The sequence below is a fragment of the Scyliorhinus torazame genome, chromosome 19 (genome assembly GCF_047496885.1).
Source record: "Scyliorhinus torazame isolate Kashiwa2021f chromosome 19, sScyTor2.1, whole genome shotgun sequence".
In the NCBI taxonomy this organism is placed as follows: domain Eukaryota; kingdom Metazoa; phylum Chordata; class Chondrichthyes; order Carcharhiniformes; family Scyliorhinidae; genus Scyliorhinus; species Scyliorhinus torazame.
In genome coordinates this window covers 132,981,628-133,001,991 of record NC_092725.1, presented here as the reverse complement: position 1 = coordinate 133,001,991, position 20,364 = coordinate 132,981,628, and the positions used below count along the sequence as shown (strand labels likewise).

The following is a 20,364-nucleotide window of genomic DNA, read 5'->3' as shown; positions in this document are numbered from 1 at the left end:
CCATTTCCTCCATTTTTGTCAGTAACAAACAAGGTAAGAGAAAATGGTGGGTCGCGCAGGTCGGCCGGCGTGGGTCACGCAGGTCGGCCAGCGTGGGTCGCGAAGGTCGGCTGGGTTGGGTCCCGAAGGTTGGCCGGTTGGTAAAAATTGCTCCCCGGAAAAAGAGATTGAAGAACACTGCATTATTCTATTGAACCATCAACACAGCCCAATATTGTAGGATCATTGACCCTTGTCTTGTTAATGGTCATCGATACTTGGAAATACTTGATACATCGTTACACAGAATTCTTTATCCAATATTGGAAATATGGGGAGCAGGACTCCAGTTTGCCGAATCCAGTTTGCCAAATCCTAAATCGGGTTTATTGCAATGGTTTGGGTTGGTAGCCTGGACTTGTAATGGTATTTTAGTGCCTCCACCACCCCCACCCAGCTCTGTTGTGCCAGTTATCAGAGACAAACTCACCCTCACTGTGGAAGTCTTTTCTGCATAATGGGGGCGATTCTCCGATATGGCGGCCAAGTGTTCGCGCCATCGTGAAGACCGTCGCGTTTCACGACGGCGCGAACAGGGCCCGGGCACGACCTATTCTGGCCCACACGGCGCTGGAGTGGTTCACACCGCTCCAGCCTCCTTACGCAGAGCCAAATGGGCGCCGCGCCAACACGCGCATGCGCAGTTGGGCCATCCTGCGTATGCGCAGGGAACTTCTTACACGCGCCGGTCCCGACCCAACAGGGGGTCGGTGTTCAGGGGCCGGCCACGCCGGAAAGTAGGCCCGGGGGTGGGGGGGGGATAGGCCGTCCCACCGATCGGTGGGCCCTGATCGCGGGCCAGACACCATCGGAGTTCCTGAACTTCAGGGAATCTTGTTTTCCATACAAACCCCAAAGCCCTATCCTGGTCTCAGATGTCCGTGGGAAAAGTGATTATTGTCTGCGCTCTAGCAAATAAGGTATTTGTTAATTGTTTAATTGAAGCCTGGTCTGAGATTAGCTGATATTAATATTATCCTTTCCTGACCTGTAAAGGAGCCATAGGAAATAATTTAATGGCTTCACTGATTTTAACTATTGTCAGTAGTGCTGTTCCAGCAGTGGGCATTCGACTGCAGTGCTTCTTATAGACCTGTCACTGCCTTTCCAGAGAGGCAGAACACCCTCAAATATTGTTCCCAAAAGAACTAAAGTTGAGGGTAGCATTGTGGATAGCACAATTGCTTCACAGCTCCATGCTCCCAGGTTCGATTCCCGGCTTGGGTCACTGTCTGTGCGGAGTCTGCACATCCTCCCCGTGTGTGCGTGGGTTTCCTCCGGGTGCTCCGGTTTCCTCCCACAGTCCAAAGATGTGCAGGTTAGGTGGATTGGCCATGCTAAATTGCCCTTAGTGTCCAAAATTGCCCTTAGTGTTGGGTGGGGTTACTGGGTTATGGGGATAGGGTGGAGGTGTGGGCTTGGGTAGGGTGTTCTTTCCAAGAGCCGGTGCAGGCTCGATAGGCCGAATGGCCTCCTTCTGCACTGTAAATTCAATGAAGTTCTCTTGGATTCATAAACCTTTGTCTTGGTAAGGTAAGGGTTCCTCAGAGCATGCATTCTTTTACCCATCTTCTTCCTCCCCTTCCTCGCTGTCTCCTTCTATCCTCTCTTGCTCCTTGTCACTGCTCCCCGCTACTTTACCTCCTCTTTCCTCCTATCCCCTCCCTTATCTTCCTGCTCCTCCAACTTTCTTTCCCCTTTCTCGGAGATCTTAGGATGATGAATTTGCATCGCCAATTCCCCTTTGGTACTGTCGCACCTTTTTTTTTAAAAAAGGTGATAATCAGGTAGCATGTGGCACATTGGTTAGCACTGAGAGTGTGGCACTGAGGACCTGGGTCACTGGCCGTGTGGAGTTTGCACATTCTCCCCATGTTTCACCCCCACGACCCAAAGATGTGCAGGTTAGGTGGATTGGCCACGCTAAATTGTCCCTTAATTGGAAAAATAAATAAATAATTGGGTATTCTAAATGTATAAAAACAATAGAAAAGGGGATAATCCGAAGAACAGGTTACCTACAATTAACAAAAGGAAATGTTTCAAAAGCTGCAAACAGCGTTTCCCACTCAGCAGCCGAGGGTCCTCTTAAATGGTGTTTTCCAAGGATGGCTAATATCTTCTACCACTCATGATTTGGTGGGGGGGAAGGAATGCCATTAGGCAGGAGGAAAAGGTTGGGGCATCAGTGCCTTAGGAAAGACACGTGTGTCTTTAAAGACCCTGCCCCCGGGTTTCCCAGCGGCACAGGGTGGCTTCAATGGGAATTCACATCGACAGCGGCGGGAGCAGAGAATTCAGCTGCCAGCGAACAGCGCGCCACCTCCCTCCAATGGGAAGCCGGAGGCCTGGGAGGCCGGAGAATCGCGCCCCAAAGCTCTTGACCCCAACCCCCCCCCCCAGATGAGGCGTGATAAAATCCGGCCTCATCTGTAGCCAGCACAAACTGGGCAGGACAAGCTAGCGTGCGCCTCCTAATACCCCATTGCTGGGCGCAAGAAGAACAGAAAGGTGGCAAACATCTTTCCCATAATAATTTGTCAAGTTTCAAACGGGAGGTAAATGTGTAGTTGTATCCAACTGTGACTGCTGTTCAGATTTCCCTTTCCTCTGCATGTGTTTCCACAATGAGCGACGTGGTTTCCCGTTTAATGTCTCTTTGTTTTCTGTTTCGTTTAATGTTTCAAAATTTAATAGGTCATTTTGGGTGCGTATTCCATGGAACTCTCTTGGGCCAAGATGGAACGAATGTGCATTGTGCAGTGAAGTGTCTGAATAGTAAGTCAACAAAAACATTTATTTTAAAAAGGATTTACAATATAATATTGCTGTTTCCAATGCGTGACTGAAGATTCTTCTTAAATCAGACCTTGAAAGCTTTTGTGTGTGGGTTGTGCAAAGTGAAGTTGCACAAGATCACAAAGTGCTAATTATGCCGTCTCTGCTTGCGCAGGAATCACTTGCTTAGAACAAGTAACTCAATTCCTGAAGGAGGGATTAATAATGAAAGATTTCAAACACACCAATGTTCTCTCTCTGCTGGGAATCTGTCTTCCGCACCAAGGATCCCCACTGGTGGTGCTGCCATATATGAAACATGGCGACCTACGGAACTTTATAAGAGATGAAAGTCATGTAAGTACCACCACAACTTCATAATGCTACAGGGAGATTTTGAACAAAATGCATGCAGTAGGCTTATCACTTTGGACCTAATTTGTCTTGGAGTCCATTATAACAAGACACGTGCGGGGATGCGAAAATTGCTGTCTGTGATTCTTTGCTCCTCCACGGGGCTGGCTGTTGCCATCCCTGCAGGCGGCAAACATTTTGAAATCGCTGCACAAATTAGAACCTCCCCTTTTACACGATCATCACCGTTGGAACTGTCTGAGAAAGTTACACTTGGTTCATGAGGCGGACTGGTTTTTAACAGCACATTAAGCTATACTGCAGCTGCTCTTTAACCCGATTTTTACATGTGTGTTCTACGGTTCGTTTATGATATTGGGGATGATTTCCGGACCATGTTCACCGTCAGAGAGAACAATGACACAGGCGGAAAATCCAGAGATCCGGATCAGCTTTCCTGCTTCTCTCCGGAAAGACCATGTTTCCCGATCTTGCAGGGGAGGGGGACATTTTAATGGATTTCGATTAATTTTTAGATTATTAGCCAGCCCCTCCCTCCACATGATCCCCCGCCCCCCTCACTGAATATTCAAACCTCGTCGACGCGACGTCATGCGGCGAGGTTTGCAACACGTTTTGAAAGACTAGATTCAGTTGGGAGAATCCCTCCCAGGGCGCAGAGGTGAATCACGGAATCATAGAATTTACAGTGCAGAAGGAGGCCATTCGGCCCATCGAGTCTGCACCGGCTCTTGGAAATAGCACACCACTTAAGCCCATTCCTGTAACCCAGTAACCCCTCCTAACCTTTTTGGACACTAAGGGGCAATTTAGCATGGCCAATCCACCTAGCCTGCACATCTTTGGACTGTGGGAGGAAACCGGAGCACTCAGTGGGGGGGGTCTGTCCCCCGGCACTTCTCCCTTTCACAGTTTGACATAGCCAGGTTGCCGCAGGCCAATCTGAGCCAACGGGCAGAGCCAGGGTGGGCTTCCAGGGATGTGCAGTAGGGGTACGAACAGGACATGAGGGGGGGTACTTGCAGGCACCTGGGGGAGCAGGCGGTGAAGGGGCGAACCCCAGCGATACTTCCGGGATGATGGGGGGAGGAGTCTGTAATGGCTGCTGGAGAGGGTGGTGGGGGGAGTGAAAGCCCCTGATACCTCGATGGTAGTGGCGAGGGGGAAAGAGAGATTCACGTCAGTGCCGATCAGGGCGCCCTTTAAAGATGGCACCCCCGATCTCTGTCGGGTATGTTGGAGTAAGTGAACTCAGCCGGTTCTCAGGCCCCACCCCACCAGAGTGACAGTGTAAACCCCACCCACTCTTTTAATCAGAGAGGCTCAGGGTCCGGAGAGTGAACTGGGCTGTCCAGCTGGAGAGAGACATACTGAGTCCCTGTACAGCTGGAGAGCGACATGCGGTTTCTGCACAGCTGGAGAGCGACATACTGAGTCTCTGTACAGCTGGAGAGCGACATGCTGTCTCTGTACAGCTGGACAGCGACATGCTGTCTCTGTACAGCTGGAGAGCGACATGCTGAGTCTCTGTACAGCTGGAGAGCGACATGCTGAGTCTCTGTACAGCTGGAGAGCGAGATGCTGAGTGTCTGTACAGCTGGTGAGCAACATGCGGTCTCTGTACAGCTGGAGAGTGACATACTGAGCCTCTGTACAGCTGGAGTGCGACATGCTGTCTCTGTACAGCTGGAGAGCGACATGCTGTCTCTGTACAGCTGGAGAGCGACATGCTGTCTCTGTACAGCTGGAGAGCGACATGCTGAGCCTCTGTACAGCTGGAGAGCGACATGCTGTCTCTGTACAGCTGGAGAGCGACATGCTGAGTCTCTGTACAGCTGGAGAGCGACATGCTGTCTCTGTACAGCTGGAGAGCGACAGGCTGAGTCTCTGTACAGCTGGAGAGTGACATGCTGCGTCTCTGTACAGCTGGAGAGCGACATGCTGTCTCTGTACAGCTGGAGAGCGACATGCTGAGTCTCTGTACAGCTGGAGAGCGACATGCTGAGTCTCTGTACAGCTGGAGAGCGAGATGCTGAGTCCCTGTACAGCTGGAGAGCGACATGCTGAGTCTCTGTACAGCTGGAGAGCGAGATGCTGAGTCCCTGTACAGCTGGTGAGCAACATGCTGTCTCTGTACAGCTGGAGAGTGACATACTGAGCCTCAGTACAGCTGGAGAGCGACATGCTGTCTCTGTACAGCTGGAGAGCGACATGCTGTCTCTGGACAGCTGGAGAGCGACATGCTGTCTCTGTACAGCTGGAGAGCGACATGCTGAGCCTCTGTACAGCTGGAGAGCGACATGCTGTCTCTGTACAGCTGGAGAGCGACATGCTGAGTCTCTGCACAGCTGGAGAGCGAGATGCTGTCTCTACAGCTGGAGAGCGACATGCTGTCTCTGTACAGCTGGAGAGCGACATGCTGAGTCTCTGCACAGCTGGAGAGCGAGATGCTGAGTCCCTGTACAGCTGGAGAGCAACATGCTGAGCCTCTGTACAGCTGGAGAGCGACATGCTGTCTCTGTACAGCTGGAGAGCGACATGCTGTCTCTGTACAGCTGGAGAGCGACATGCTGAGTCTCTGTACAGCTGGAGAGCGACATGCTGTCTCTGTACAGCTGGAGAGCGACATGCTGAGTCTCTGTACAGCTGGAGAGCGACATGCTGAGTCTCTGTACAGCTGGAGAGCGACATGCTGTCTCTGTACAGCTGGAGAGCGACATGCTGGGTCTCTGCACAGCTGGAGAGTGACATGCTGAGTCTCTGTACAGCTGGAGAGTGACATGCTAAGTCCCAATACAGCTGGAGAGCGACATGCTGTCTCTGTACAGCTGGAGAGCGGCTTGCTGAGTCTCTGTACAGCTGGAGAGCGACATGCTGTCTCTGTACAGCTGGAGAGCGACATGCTGAGTCTCTGCACAGCTGGAGAGCGACATGCTGAGTCTCTGTACAGCTGGAGAGCGACATGCTGTCTCTGTACAGCTGGAGAGCGACATGCTGAGTATCTGCACAGCTGGAGAGCGACATGCTGAGTCTCTGTACAGCTGGAGAGGGACATGCTGGGTCTCTGCACAGCTGGAGAGCGACATGCTGTCTCTGTACAGCTGGAGAGCGACATGCTGTCTCTGTACAGCTGGAGAGCGACTTGCTGAGTCTCTGTACAGCTGGAGAGCGACATGCTGAGTCTCTGAACAGCTGGAGAGCGACATGCTGTCTCTGTACAGCTGGAGAGCGACATGCTGAGTATCTGCACAGCTGGAGAGCGACATGCTGAGTCTCTGTACAGCTGGAGAGCGACATGCTGAGTATCTGCACAGCTGGAGAGCGACATACTTTCTCTGTACAGCTGGAGAGCGACATGCTGAGTCTCTGTACAGCTGGAGAGCGACATGCTGAGTCCCAGAACAGCTGGAGAGCGACATGCTGAGTCTCTGTACAGCTGGAGATCGACATGCTGAGTCTCTGTACAGCTGGAGAGCGACATGCTGAGTCTCTGTACAGTTGGAGAGTGACATGCTGAGTCCAAGAACAGCTGGAGAGCGACATGCTGAGTCTCTGTACAGCTGGAGAGCGACATGCTGAGTCTCTGTACAGCTGGAGAGCGACATGCTGAGACTCTGCACAGCTGGAGAGCGACATGCTGGGTCTCTGTACAGCTGGAGAGCGACATGCTGGGTCTCTGTACAGCTGGACAGCGACATGCTGAGTCTCGGTACAGCTGGAGAGCGACATGCTGAGTCTCTGCACAGCTGGAGAGCGACATGCTGTCTCTGTACAGCTGGAGAGCGACATGCTGGGTCGCTGTACAGCTGGACAGCGACATGCTGAGTCTCTGTACAGCTGGAGAGCGACATGCTGAGTCTCTGCACAGCTGGAGAGCGACATGCTGGGTCTCTGTACAGCTGGAGAGCGACATGCTGAGTCCCAGTACAGCTGGAGAGCGACTTGCTGAGTCCCAGTACAGCTGGAGAGCGACATGCTGGGTCTCTGTACAGCTGGAGAGCGACATGCTGGATCACTGCACAGCTGGAGAGCGACATGCTGGGTCTCTGCACAGCTGGAGAGCGACATGTTGAGTCTCTGTACAGCTGGAGAGTGACATGCTGAGTCTCTGTACAGCTGGAGACCGACATGCTGGGTCTCTGTACAGCTGGAGAGCGACATGCTGGGTCTCTGTACAGCAGGAGAGTGACATGCTGGGTCTCTGTACAGCTTGAGAGCGACATGCTGAGGTTCTGTACAGCTGGAGAGCGACATGCTGAGTCCCAGAACAGCTGGAGAGTGACATGCTGAGTCACTGGACAGCTGGAGAGCGACATGCTGAGTCCCAGAACAGCTGGAGAGGGACATGCTGAGACTCTGTACAGCTGGAGAGCGACATGCTGAGTCTCTGTACATCTGGAGAGTGACATGCTGGGTCTCTGTACAGCTGGAGAGTGACATGCTGGGTCTCTGTACAGCTGGAGAGTGACATTCTGAGTCTCTGTACAGCTGGAGAGTGACATGCTGGGTCTCTGTACAGCTGGAGAGCGACATGCTGAGTCTCTGTACAGCTGGAGAGCGACATGCTGAGTCCCAGAATAGTTGGAGAGCGACATGCTGAGTCTCTGCACAGCTGGAGAGCGACATGCTGGGTCTCTGTACAGCTGGAGAGCGACTTGCTGTCTCTGTACAGCTGGAGAGCGACATGCTGAGTCTCTGTACAGCTGGAGAGCGACATGCTGTCTCTGTACAGCTGGAGAGCGACATGCTGAGTATCTGCACAGCTGGAGAGCGACATGCTGAGTCTCGGTACAGCTGGAGAGCGACATGCTGAGTCTCTATACAGCTGGAGAGTGACTTGCTGAGTCTCTGTACAGCTGGAGACCGACATGCTGGGTCTCTGTACAGCTGGAGAGCGACATGCTGGGTCTCTGTACAGCAGGAGAGTGACATGCTGGGTCTCTGTACAGCTTGAGAGCGACATGCTGAGGCTCTGTACAGCTGGAGAGCGACATGCTGAGTCCCAGAACAGCTGGAGAGGGACATGCTGAGACTCTTTACAGCTGGAGAGCGACATGCTGAGTCTCTGTACATCTGGAGAGTGACATGCTGGGTCTCTGTACAGCTGGAGAGTGACATGCTGGGTCTCTGTACAGCTGGAAAGTGACATTCTGAGTCTCTGTACAGCTGGAGAGTGACATGCTGGGTCTCTGTACAGCTGGAGAGCGACATGCTGAGTCTCTGTACAGCTGGAGAGAGACAGGCTGAGTCCCAGAATAGCTGGAGAGCGACATGCTGAGTCTCTGCACAGCTGGAGAGTGACATGCTGGTTCTCTGTACAGCTGGAGAGCGACTTGCTGTCTCTCTACAGCTGGAGAGCGACATGCTGAGTCTCTGTACAGCTGGAGAGCGACATGCTGTCTCTGTACAGCTGGAGAGCGACATGCTGAGTATCTGCACAGCTGGAGAGCGACATGCTGAGTCTCGGTACAGCTGGAGAGCGACATGCTGAGTCTCTGTACAGCTGGAGAGTGACATGCTGCGTCTCTGTACAGCTGGAGAGCGACATGCTGAGTCTCTGTACAGCTGGAGAGTGACATGCTGAGTCCCAGAACAGCTGGAGAGCGACATGCTGAGTCCCAGTACAGCTAGAGAGTGACATGCTGAGTCTCTGCACAGCTGGAGAGCGACATGCTGAGTCTCTGTACAGCTGGAGAGGGACATGCTGGGTCTCTGCACAGCTGGAGAGCGACATGCTGAGTCCCAGAAGAGCTGGAGAGCGACATGCTGAGTCCCAGTACAGTTGGAGAGTGACATGCTGAGTCTCTGCACAGCTGGAGAGCGACATGCTGAGTCTCTGTACAGCTGGAGAGGGACATGCTGGGTCTCTGCACAGCTGGAGAGCGACATGCTGTCTCTGTACAGCTGGAGAGCGACATGCTGTCTCTGTACAGCTGGAGAGCGACTTGCTGAGTCTCTGTACAGCTGGAGAGCGACATGCTGAGTCTCTGTACAGCTGGAGAGCGACATGCTGTCTCTGTACAGCTGGAGAGCGACATGCTGAGTATCTGCACAGCTGGAGAGCGACATGCTGAGTCTCTGTACAGCTGGAGAGCGACATGCTGAGTATCTGCACAGCTGGAGAGCGACATACTGTCTCTGTACAGCTGGAGAGCGACATGCTGAGACTCTGTACAGCTGGAGAGCGACATGCTGAGTCCCAGAACAGCTGGAGAGCGACATGCTGAGTCTCTGTACAGCTGGAGAGCGACATGCTGAGTCTCTGTACAGCTGGAGAGTGACATACTGCGTCTCTGTACAGCTGGAGAGCGACATGCTGAGTCTCTGTACAGTTGGAGAGTGACATGCTGAGTCCATGAACAGCTGGAGAGCGACATGCTGAGTCTCTGTACAGCTGGAGAGTGACATGCTGAGTCTCTGTACAGCTGGAGAGCGACATGCTGAGACTCTGCACAGCTGGAGAGCGACATGCTGGGTCTCTGTACAGCTGGAGAGCGACATGCTGGGTCTCTGTACAGCTGGACAGCGACATGTTGAGTCTCGGTACAGCTGGAGAGCGACATGCTGAGTCTCTGCACAGCTGGAGAGCGACATGCTGTCTCTGTACAGCTGGAGAGCGACATGCTGGGTCTCTGTACAGCTGGACAGCGACATGCTGAGTCTCGGTACAGCTGGAGAGCGACATGCTGAGTCTCTGCCCAGCTGGAGAGCGACATGCTGGGTCTCTGTACAGCTGGAGAGCGACATGCTGAGTCGCAGTACAGCTGGAGAGCGACTTGCTGAGTCCCAGTACAGCTGGAGAGCGACATGCTGGGTCTCTGTACAGCTGGAGAGCGACATGCTGGATCACTGCACAGCTGGAGAGCGACATGCTGGGTCTCTGCACAGCTGGAGAGCGACACGTTGAGTCTCTGTACAGCTGGAGAGTGACATGCTGAGTCTCTGTACAGCTGGAGACCGACATGCTAGGTCTCTGTACAGCTGGAGAGTGACATGCTGGGTCTCTGTACAGCTGGAGAGCGACATGCTGGGTCTCTGTACAGCTGGAGAGTGACATGCTGGGTCTCTGTACAGCTTGAGAGCGACATGCTGAGGCTCTGTACAGCTGGAGAGCGACATGCTGAGTCCCAGAACAGCTGGAGAGTGACATGCTGAGTCACTGTACAGCTGGAGAGCGACATGCTGAGTCTCTGTACAGCTGGAGAGGGACATGCTGAGACTCTGTACAGCTGGAGAGCGACATGCTGAGTCCCAGAACAGCTGGAGAGCGACATGCTGAGTCTCTGTACAGCTGGAGAGCGACATGCTGAGTCTCTGTACAGCTGGAGAGCGACATGCTGAGTCTCTGTACAGCTGGAGAGTGACATGCTGGGCCTCTGTACAGCTGGAGAGCGACATGCTGAGTCTCTGTACAGCTGGAGAGCGACATGCTGAGTCCCAGAATAGCTGGAGAACATAGAACATAGAACATAGAAAATACAGCACAGAACAGGCCCTTCGGCCCACGATGTTGTGCCGAACCTTTGTCCTAGATTAATCATAGATTATCATTGAATTTACAGTGCAGAAGGAGGCCATTCGGCCCTTTGAGTCTGCACCGGCTCTTGGAAAGAGCACCCTACCCAAACTCAACACCTTCACCCAACACCAAGGGCATTTTGGACATTAAGGGCAATTTATCATTGGCCAATTCACCTAACCTGCACATCTTTGGATTGTGGGAGGAAACCGGAGCACCCGGAGGAAACCCACGCAGACACGGGGAGGACGTGCAGACTCCGCACAGTCAGTGACCCAAGCCGGAATCGAACCTGGGACCCTGGAGCTGTGAAGCAATTGTGCTATCCACAATGCTACCGTGTGCTCTCCAGAGTGACATGCTGAGTCCCAGAACAGCTGGAGAGCGACATGCTGAGTCTCTGCACAGCTGGAGAGCGACATGCTGGGTCTCTGTACAGCTGGAGAGCGACTTGCTGTCTCTGTACAGCTGGAGAGCGACATGCTGAGTCTCTGTACAGCTGGAGAGCGACATGCTGTCTCTGTACAGCTGGAGAGCGACATGCTGGGTCTCTGTACAGCTGGAGAGCGACATGCTGGGTCTCTGTACAGCTGAGCAGCGACATGCTGAGTCTCGGTACAGCTGGAGAGCGACATGCTGAGTCTCTGCACAGCTGGAGAGCGACATGCTGTCTCTGTACAGCTGGAGAGCGACATGCTGGGTCTCTGTACAGCTGGACAGCGACATGCTGAGTCTCGGTACAGCTGGAGAGCGACATGCTGAGTCTCTGCACAGCTGGAGAGCGACATGCTGGGTCTCTGTACAGCTGGAGAGCGACTTGCTGTCTCTGTACAGCTGGAGAGCGACATGCTGAGTCTCTGTACAGCTGGAGAGCGACATGCTATCTCTGTACAGCTGGAGAGCGACATGCTGAGTCTCTGTACAGCTGGAGAGCGACATGCTGAGTCTCTGCACAGCTGGAGAGCGACACGCTGGGTCTCTGTACAGCTGGAGAGCGACATGCTGGGTCTCTGTACAGCAGGAGAGCGACATGCTGAGTCTCGGTACAGCTGGAGAGCGACATGCTGGGTCTCTGTACAGCTGGAGAGCGACATGCTGGGTCTCTGTACAGCTGGACAACGACATGCTGAGTCTCGTTACAGCTGGAGAGCGACATGCTGAGTCTTTGCACAGCTGGAGAGTGACATGCTTGGTCTCTGTACAGCTGGAGAGCGACATGCTGAGTCCCAGTACAGCTGGAGAGCGACATGCTGAGTCCCAATACAGCTGGAGAGCGACATGCTGGGTCTCTGTACAGCTGGCGAGCGACATGCTGGATCTCTGCACAGCTGGAGAGCGACATGCTGAGTCTCTGTACAGCTGGAGAGTGACATGCTGAGCCTCTGTACAGCTGGAGAGCGACATGCCGGGTCTCTGCACAGCTGGAGAGCGACATGCTGGGTCTCTGTACAGCTGGAGAGCGACATGCTGGGCCTCTGTACAGCTGGAGAGTGACATGCTGGATATCTGTACAGCTGGAGAGCGACATGCTGAGGCTCTGTACAGCTGGAGAGCGACATGCTGAGTCCCAGAACAACTGGAGAGTGACATGCTGAGTCCCAGAACAGCTGGAGAACGACATGCTGAGTCTCTGTACAGCTGGAGAGCGACATGCTGAGACTCTGTACAGCTGGAGAGCGACATGCTGAGTCCCAATACAGCTGGAGAGTGACATGCTGGGTCTCTGTACAGCTGGAGAGTGACATGCTGGGTCTCTGTACAGCTGGAGAGCGACATGCTGAGTATCTGCACAGCTGGAGAGCGACATACAGTCTCTGTACAGCTGGAGAGCGACTTGCTGAGTCTCTGTACAGCTGGAGAGCGACATGCTGAGTCCCAGAACAGCTGGAGAGCGACATGCTGAGTCTCTGTACAGCTGGAGAGCGACATGCTGAGTCTCTGTACAGCTGGAGAGCGACATGCTGCGTCTCTGTACAGCTGGAGAGCGACATGCTGAGTCTCTGTACAGTTGGAGAGTGACATGCTGAGTCCATGAACAGCTGGAGAGCGACATGCTGAGTCTCTGTACAGCTGGAGAGCGACATGCTGAGTCTCTGTACAGCTGGAGAGCGACATGCTGAGACTCTGCACAGCTGGAGAGCGACATGCTGGGTCTCTGTACAGCTGGAGAGTGACATGCTGGGTCTCTGTACAGCTGGACAGCGACATGCTGAGTCTCGGTACAGCTGGAGAGCGACATGCTGAGTCTCTGCACAGCTGGAGAGCGACATGCTGTCTCTGTACAGCTGGAGAGCGACATGCTGGGTCTCTGTACAGCTGGACAGCGACAATCTGAGTCTCGGTACAGCTGGAGAGCGACATGCTGAGTCTCTGCACAGCTGGAGAGCGACATGCTGGGTCTCTGTACAGCTGGAGAGCGACATGCTGAGTCCCAGTACAGCTGGAGAGCTACTTGCTGAGTCCCAGTACAGCTGGAGAGCGACATGCTGAGTCTCTGTACAGCTGGAGAGCGACTTGCTGTCTCTGTACAGCTGGAGAGCGACATGCTGAGTCTCTGTACAGCTGGAGAGCGACATGCTGTCTCTGTACAGCTGGAGAGCGACATGCTGGGTCTCTGTACAGCTGGAGAGCGACATGCTGGGTCTCTGTACAGCTGGACAGCGACATGCTGAGTCTCGGTACAGCTGGAGAGCGACATGCTGAGTCTCTGCACAGCTGGAGAGCGACATGCTGTCTCTGTACAGCTGGAGAGTGACATGCTGGGTCTCTGTACAGCTGGAGAGTGACACGCTGGGTCTCTGTACAGCTGGAGAGCGACATGCTGAGTATCTGCACAGCTGGAGAGCGACATACAGTCTCTGTACAGCTGGAGAGCGACATGCTGAGTCTCTGTACAGCTGGAGAGCGACATGCTGAGTCCCAGAACAGCTGGAGAGCGACATGCTGAGTCTCTGTACAGCTGGAGAGCGACATGCTGAGTCTCTGTACAGCTGGAGAGTGACATGCTGCATCTCTGTACAGCTGGAGAGCGACATGCTGAGTCTCTGTACAGTTGGAGAGTGACATGCTGAGTCCATGAACAGCTGGAGAGCGACATGCTGAGTCTCTGTACAGCTGGAGAGCGACATGCTGAGTCTCTGTACAGCTGGAGAGCGACATGCTGAGACTCTGCACAGCTGGAGAGCGACATGCTGGGTCTCTGTACAGCTGGAGAGCGACATGCTGGGTCTCTGGACAGCTGGACAGCGACATGCTGTCTCTGTACAGCTGGAGAGCGACATGCTGGGTCTCTGTACAGCTGGACAGCGACATGCTGAGTCTCGGTACAGCTGGAGAGCGACATGCTGAGTCTCTGCACAGCTGGAGAGCGACATGCTGGGTCTCTGTACAGCTGGAGAGCGACATGCTGAGTCCCAGTACAGCTGGAGAGCGACTTGCTGAGTCCCAGTACAGCTGGAGAGCGACATGCTGGGTCTCTGTACAGCTGGAGAGCGACATGCTGGATCACTGCACAGCTGGAGAGCGACATGCTGGGTCTCTGTACAGCTGGAGAGCGACATGCTGTTTCTGTACAGCTGGAGAGCGACATGCTGGGTCTATGCACAGCTGGAGAGGGACATGCTGGGTCTCTGCACAGCTGGAGAGCGACTTGCTGTCTCTGTATAGCTGGAGAGCGACATGCTGTCTCTGTACAGCTGGAGAGCGACATGCTGGGTCTCTGCACAGCTGGAGAGCGACATGCTGAGTCTCTGTACAGCTGGAGAGCGACATGCTGAGTCTCTGCACAGCTGGAGAGTGACATGCTGGGTCTCTGCACAGCTGGAGAGCGACATGCTGAGTCTCTGTACAGCTGGAGAGCGACATGCTGTCTCTGTACAGATGGAGAGCGACATGCTGTCTCTGTACAGCTGGAGAGCGACTTGCTCAGTCTCTGTACAGCTGCAGAGCGACATGCTGACTCTCTGTACAGCTGGAGAACGACATGCTGGGTCTCTGTACAGCTGGAGAGCGACATGCTGGGCCTCTGTACAGCTGGAGAGTGACATGCTGGATCTCTGTACAGCTGGAGAGCGACATGCTGAGGCTCTGTACAGCTGGAGAGCGACATGCTGAGTCCCAGAACAACTGGAGAGTGACATGCTTAGTCCCAGAACAGCTGGAGAACGACATGCTGAGTCGCTGTACAGCTGGAGAGCGACATGCTGAGACTCTGTACAGCTGGAGAGCGACATGCTGAGTCCCAATACAGCTGGAGAGTGACATGCTGGGTCTCTGTACAGCTGGAGAGTGACACGCTGGGTCTCTGTACAGCTGGAGAGCGACATGCTGAGTATCTGCACAGCTGGAGAGCGACATACAGTCTCTGTACAGCTGGAGAGCGACATGCTGAGTCTCTGTACAGCTGGAGAGCGACATGCTGAGTCCCAGAACAGCTGGAGAGCGACATGCTGAGTCTCTGTACAGCTGGAGAGCGACATGCTGAGTCTCTGTACAGCTGGAGAGTGACATGCTGCATCTCTGTACAGCTGGAGAGCGACATGCTGAGTCTCTGTACAGTTGGAGAGTGACATGCTGAGTCCATGAACAGCTGGAGAGCGACATGCTGAGTCTCTGTACAGCTGGAGAGCGACATGCTGAGTCTCTCTCCAGCTGGAGAGCGACATGCTGAGACTCTGCACAGCTGGAGAGCGACATGCTGGGTCTCTCTACAGCTGGAGAGCGACATGCTGGGTCTCTGTACAGCTGGACAGCGACATGCTGTCTCTGTACAGCTGGAGAGCGACATGCTGGGTCTCTGTACAGCTGGACAGCGACATGCTGAGTCTCGGTACAGCTGGAGAGCGACATGCTGAGTCTCTACACAGCTGGAGAGCGACATGCTGGGTCTCTGTACAGCTGGAGAGCGACATGCTGAGTCCCAGTACAGCTGGAGAGCGACTTGCTGAGTCCCAGTACAGCTGGAGAGCGACATGCTGGGTCTCTGTACAGCTGGAGAGCGACATGCTGGATCACTGCACAGCTGGAGAGCGACATGCTGGGTCTCTGTACAGCTGGAGAGCGACATGCTGTCTCTGTACAGCTGGAGAGCGACATGCTGGGTCTATGCACAGCTGGAGAGCGACATGCTGGGTCTCTGCACAGCTGGAGAGCGACTTGCTGTCTCTGTATAGCTGGAGAGCGACATGCTGTCTCTGTACAGCTGGAGAGCGACATGCTGGGTCTCTGCACAGCTGGAGAGCAACATGCTGAGTCTCTGTACAGCTGGAGAGCGACATGCTGAGTCTCTGCACAGCTGGAGAGTGACATGCTGGGTCTCTGCACAGCTGGAGAGCGACATGCTGAGTCTCTGTACAGCTGGAGAGCGACATGCTGTCTCTGTACAGCTGGAGAGCGACTTGCTCAGTCTCTGTACAGCTGCAGAGCGACATGCTGACTCTCTGTACAGCTGGAGAGCGACATGCTGAGTCTCTGTACAGCTGGAGAGTGACATGCTGGGTCTCTGCACAGCTGGAGAGCGACATGCTCAGTGTCGGTACAGCTGGAGCACGACATGCTGAGTCTCTGTACAGCTGGAGCGCGACATGCTGGGTCTCTGTACAGCAGGAGAGCGACATGCTGGGTCTCTGCACAGCTGGAGAGTGACATGCTCAGTCTCTGTACAGCTGGAGCACGACATGCTGGGTCTCTGCACAGCTGGAGAGCGACATGCTGTCTCTGTACAGCTGGAGAGCGACATGCTGTCTCTGTACAGCTGGAGAGCGACATGCCGGGCCTCTCTACGCCTGGAGAGCGACATGCTGAGTCTCTGAACAGCTGGAGAGCGACATGCTAGGTCTCTGCACAGCTGGAGAGCGACATGCTGAGTCTCAGCACAGCTGGAGAGCGACATGCTGAGTCTCTGCACAGCTGGAGTGTGACATGCTGAGTCCCAGTACAGCTGGAGTGCGACTTGCTGTCTCTGTACAGCTGGAGAGCGACATGCTGAGTCTCTGTACAGCTGGAGAGCGACATGCTGTCTCTGTACAGCTGGAGAGCGACATGCTGAGTCTCTGCACAGCTGGAGAGCGACATGCTGAGTCTCTGTACAGCTGGAGAGCGACATGCTGTCTCTGTACAGCTGGAGAGCGATATGCTGAGTATCTGCACAGCTGGAGAGCGACATGCTGAGTCTCTGTACAGCTGGAGAGGGACATGCTGGGTCTCTGCACAGCTGGAGAGCGACATGCTGTCTCTGTACAGCTGGAGAGCGACATGCTGTCTCTGTACAGCTGGAGAGCGACTTGCTGAGTCTCTGTACAGCTGCAGAGCGACATGCTGAGTCTCTGAACAGCTGGAGAGCGACATGCTGTCTCAGTACAGCTGGAGAGCGACATGCTGAGTATCTGCACAGCTGGAGAGCGACATGCTGAGTCTCTGTACAGCTGGAGAGCGACATGCTGAGTATCTGCACAGCTGGAGAGCGACATACTTTCTCTGTACAGCTGGAGAGCGACATGCTGAGAATCTCTGTACAGCTGGAGAGCGACATGCTGAGTCCCAGTACAGCTGGAGAGCGACATGCTGAGTCTCTGTACAGCTGGAGAGCGACATGCTGAGTCTCTGTACAGCTGGAGAGCGACATGCTGAGTCTCTGTACAGTTGGAGAGTGACATGCTGAGTCCATGAACAGCTGGAGAGCGACATGCTGAGTCTCTGTACAGCTGGAGAGCGACATGCTGAGACTCTGCACAGCTGGAGAGCGACATGCTGGGTCTCTGTACTGCTGGAGAGCGACATGCAGGGTCTCTGTACAGCTGGACAGCGACATGCTGAGTCTCGGTACAGCTGGAGAGCGGCATGCTGAGTCTCTGCACAGCTGGAGAGCGACATGCTGTCTCTGTACAGCTGGAGAGCGACATGCTGGGTCGCTGTACAGCTGGACAGCGACATGCTGAGTCTCTGTACAGCTGGAGAGCGACATGCTGAGTCTCTGCACAGCTGGAGAGCGACATGCTGGGTCTCTGTACAGCTGGAGAGCGACATGCTGGGTCTCTGTACAGCTGGAGAGCGACATGCTGGATCACTGCACAGCTGGAGAGCGACATGCTGGGTCTCTGCACAGCTGGAGAGCGACATGTTGAGTCTCTGTACAGCTGGAGAGTGACATGCTGAGTCTCTGTACAGCTGGAGACCGACATGCTGGGTCTCTGTACAGCTGGAGAGCGACATGCTGGGTCTCTGTACAGCAGGAGAGTGACATGCTGGGTCTCTGTACAGCTTGAGAGCGACATGCTGAGGCTCTGTACAGCTGGAGAGCGACATGCTGAGTCCCAGAACAGCTGGAGAGTGACATGCTGAGTCACTGGACAGCTGGAGAGCGACATGCTGAGTCCCAGAACAGCTGGAGAGGGACATGCTGAGACTCTGTACAGCTGGAGAGCGACATGCTGAGTCTCTGTACATCTGGAGAGTGACATGCTGGGTCTCTGTACAGCTGGAGAGTGACATGCTGGGTCTCTGTACAGCTGGAGAGTGACATTCTGAGTCTCTGTACAGCTGGAGAGTGACATGCTGGGTCTCTGTACAGCTGGAGAGCGACATGCTGAGTCTCTGTACAGCTGGAGAGCGACATGCTGAGTCCCAGAATAGCTGGAGAGCGACATGCTGAGTCTCTGCACAGCTGGAGAGCGACATGCTGGGTCTCTGTACAGCTGGAGAGCGACTTGCTGTCTCTGTACAGCTGGAGAGCGACATGCTGAGTCTCTGTACAGCTGGAGAGCGACATGCTGTCTCTGTACAGCTGGAGAGCGACATGCTGAGTATCTGCACAGCTGGAGAGCGACATGCTGAGTCTCGGTACAGCTGGAGAGCGACATGCTGAGTCTCTGTACAGCTGGAGAGTGACTTGCTGAGTCTCTGTACAGCTGGAGACCGACATGCTGGGTCTCTGTACAGCTGGAGAGCGACATGCTGGGTCTCTGTACAGCAGGAGAGTGACATGCTGGGTCTCTGTACAGCTTGAGAGCGACATGCTGAGGCTCTGTACAGCTGGAGAGCGACATGCTGAGTCCCAGAACAGCTGGAGAGGGACATGCTGAGACTCTGTACAGCTGGAGAGCGACATGCTGAGTCTCTGTACATCTGGAGAGTGACATGCTGGGTCTCTGTACAGCTGGAGAGTGACATGCTGGGTCTCTGTACAGCTGGAAAGTGACATTCTGAGTCTCTGTACAGCTGGAGAGTGACATGCTGGGTCTCTGTACAGCTGGAGAGCGACATGCTGAGTCTCTGTACAGCTGGAGAGCGACATGCTGAGTCCCAGAATAGCTGGAGAGCGACATGCTGAGTCTCTGCACAGCTGGAGAGCGACATGCTGGGTCTCTGTACAGCTGGAGATCGACTTGCTGTCTCTGTACAGCTGGAGAGCGACATGCTGAGTCTCTGTACAGCTGGAGAGCGACATGCTGTCTCTGTACAGCTGGAGAGCGACATGCTGAGTATCTGCACAGCTGGAGAGCGACATGCTGAGTCTCGGTACAGCTGGAGAGCGACATGCTGAGTCTCTGTACAGCTGGAGAGCGACATGCTGAGTCTCTGTACAGCTGGAGAGCGACATGCTGAGACTCTGCACAGCTGGAGAGCGACATGCTGGGTCTCTGTACAGCTGGAGAGCGACATGCTGCGTCTCTGTACAGCTGGACAGCGACATGCTGTCTCTGTACAGCTGGAGAGCGACATGCTGGGTCTCTGTACAGCTGGACAGCGACATGCTGAGTCTCGGTACAGCTGGAGAGCGACATGCTGAGTCTCTGCACAGCTGGAGAGCGACATGCTGGGTCTCTGTACAGCTGGAGAGCGACATGCTGAGTCCCAGTACAGCTGGAGAGCGACTTGCTGAGTCCCAGTACAGCTGGAGAGCGACATGCTGGGTCTCTGTACAGCTGGAGAGCGACATGCTGGATCACTGCACAGCTGGAGAGCGACATGCTGGGTCTCTGTACAGCTGGAGAGCGACATGCTGTCTCTGTACAGCTGGAGAGCGACATGCTGGGTCTATGCACAGCTGGAGAGCGACATGCTGGGTCTCTGCACAGCTGGAGAGCGACTTGCTGTCTCTGTATAGCTGGAGAGCGACATGCTGTCTCTGTACAGCTGGAGAGCGACATGCTGGGTCTCTGCACAGCTGGAGAGCGACATGCTGAGTCTCTGTACAGCTGGAGAGCGACATGCTGAGTCTCTGCACAGCTGGAGAGTGACATGCTGGGTCTCTGCACAGCTGGAGAGCGACATGCTGAGTCTCTGTACAGCTGGAGAGCGACATGCTGTCTCTGTACAGATGGAGAGCGACATGCTGTCTCTGTCCAGCTGGAGAGCGACTTGCTCAGTCTCTGTACAGCTGCAGAGCGACATGCTGACTCTCTGTACAGCTGGAGAGCGACATGCTGGGTCTCTGTACAGCTGGAGAGCGACATGCTGGGCCTCTGTACAGCTGGAGAGTGACATGCTGGATCTCTGTACAGCTGGAGAGCGACATGCTGAGGCTCTGTACAGCTGGAGAGCGACATGCTGAGTCCCAGAACAACTGGAGAGTGACATGCTGAGTCCCAGAACAGCTGGAGAACGACATGCTGAGTCTCTGTACAGCTGGAGAGCGACATGCTGAGACTCTGTAC

At 54.4% G+C, this 20,364-nt stretch overlaps 1 protein-coding gene across 1 annotated transcript in view; it reads left to right on the top strand.

Annotated features, from left to right (window-relative positions):
- met (MET proto-oncogene, receptor tyrosine kinase) overlaps positions 1–20,364 on the top strand; it is a 210,761-nt gene that overhangs the window by 170,059 nt on the left and 20,338 nt on the right. Inside the window, exons 16-17 of the mRNA XM_072485264.1 lie at positions 2,737–2,817; positions 2,993–3,174. Of these exons, the coding sequence (XP_072341365.1) occupies positions 2,737–2,817; positions 2,993–3,174 (263 nt within the window). The remainder of the gene's footprint in view (positions 1–2,736; positions 2,818–2,992; positions 3,175–20,364) is intronic.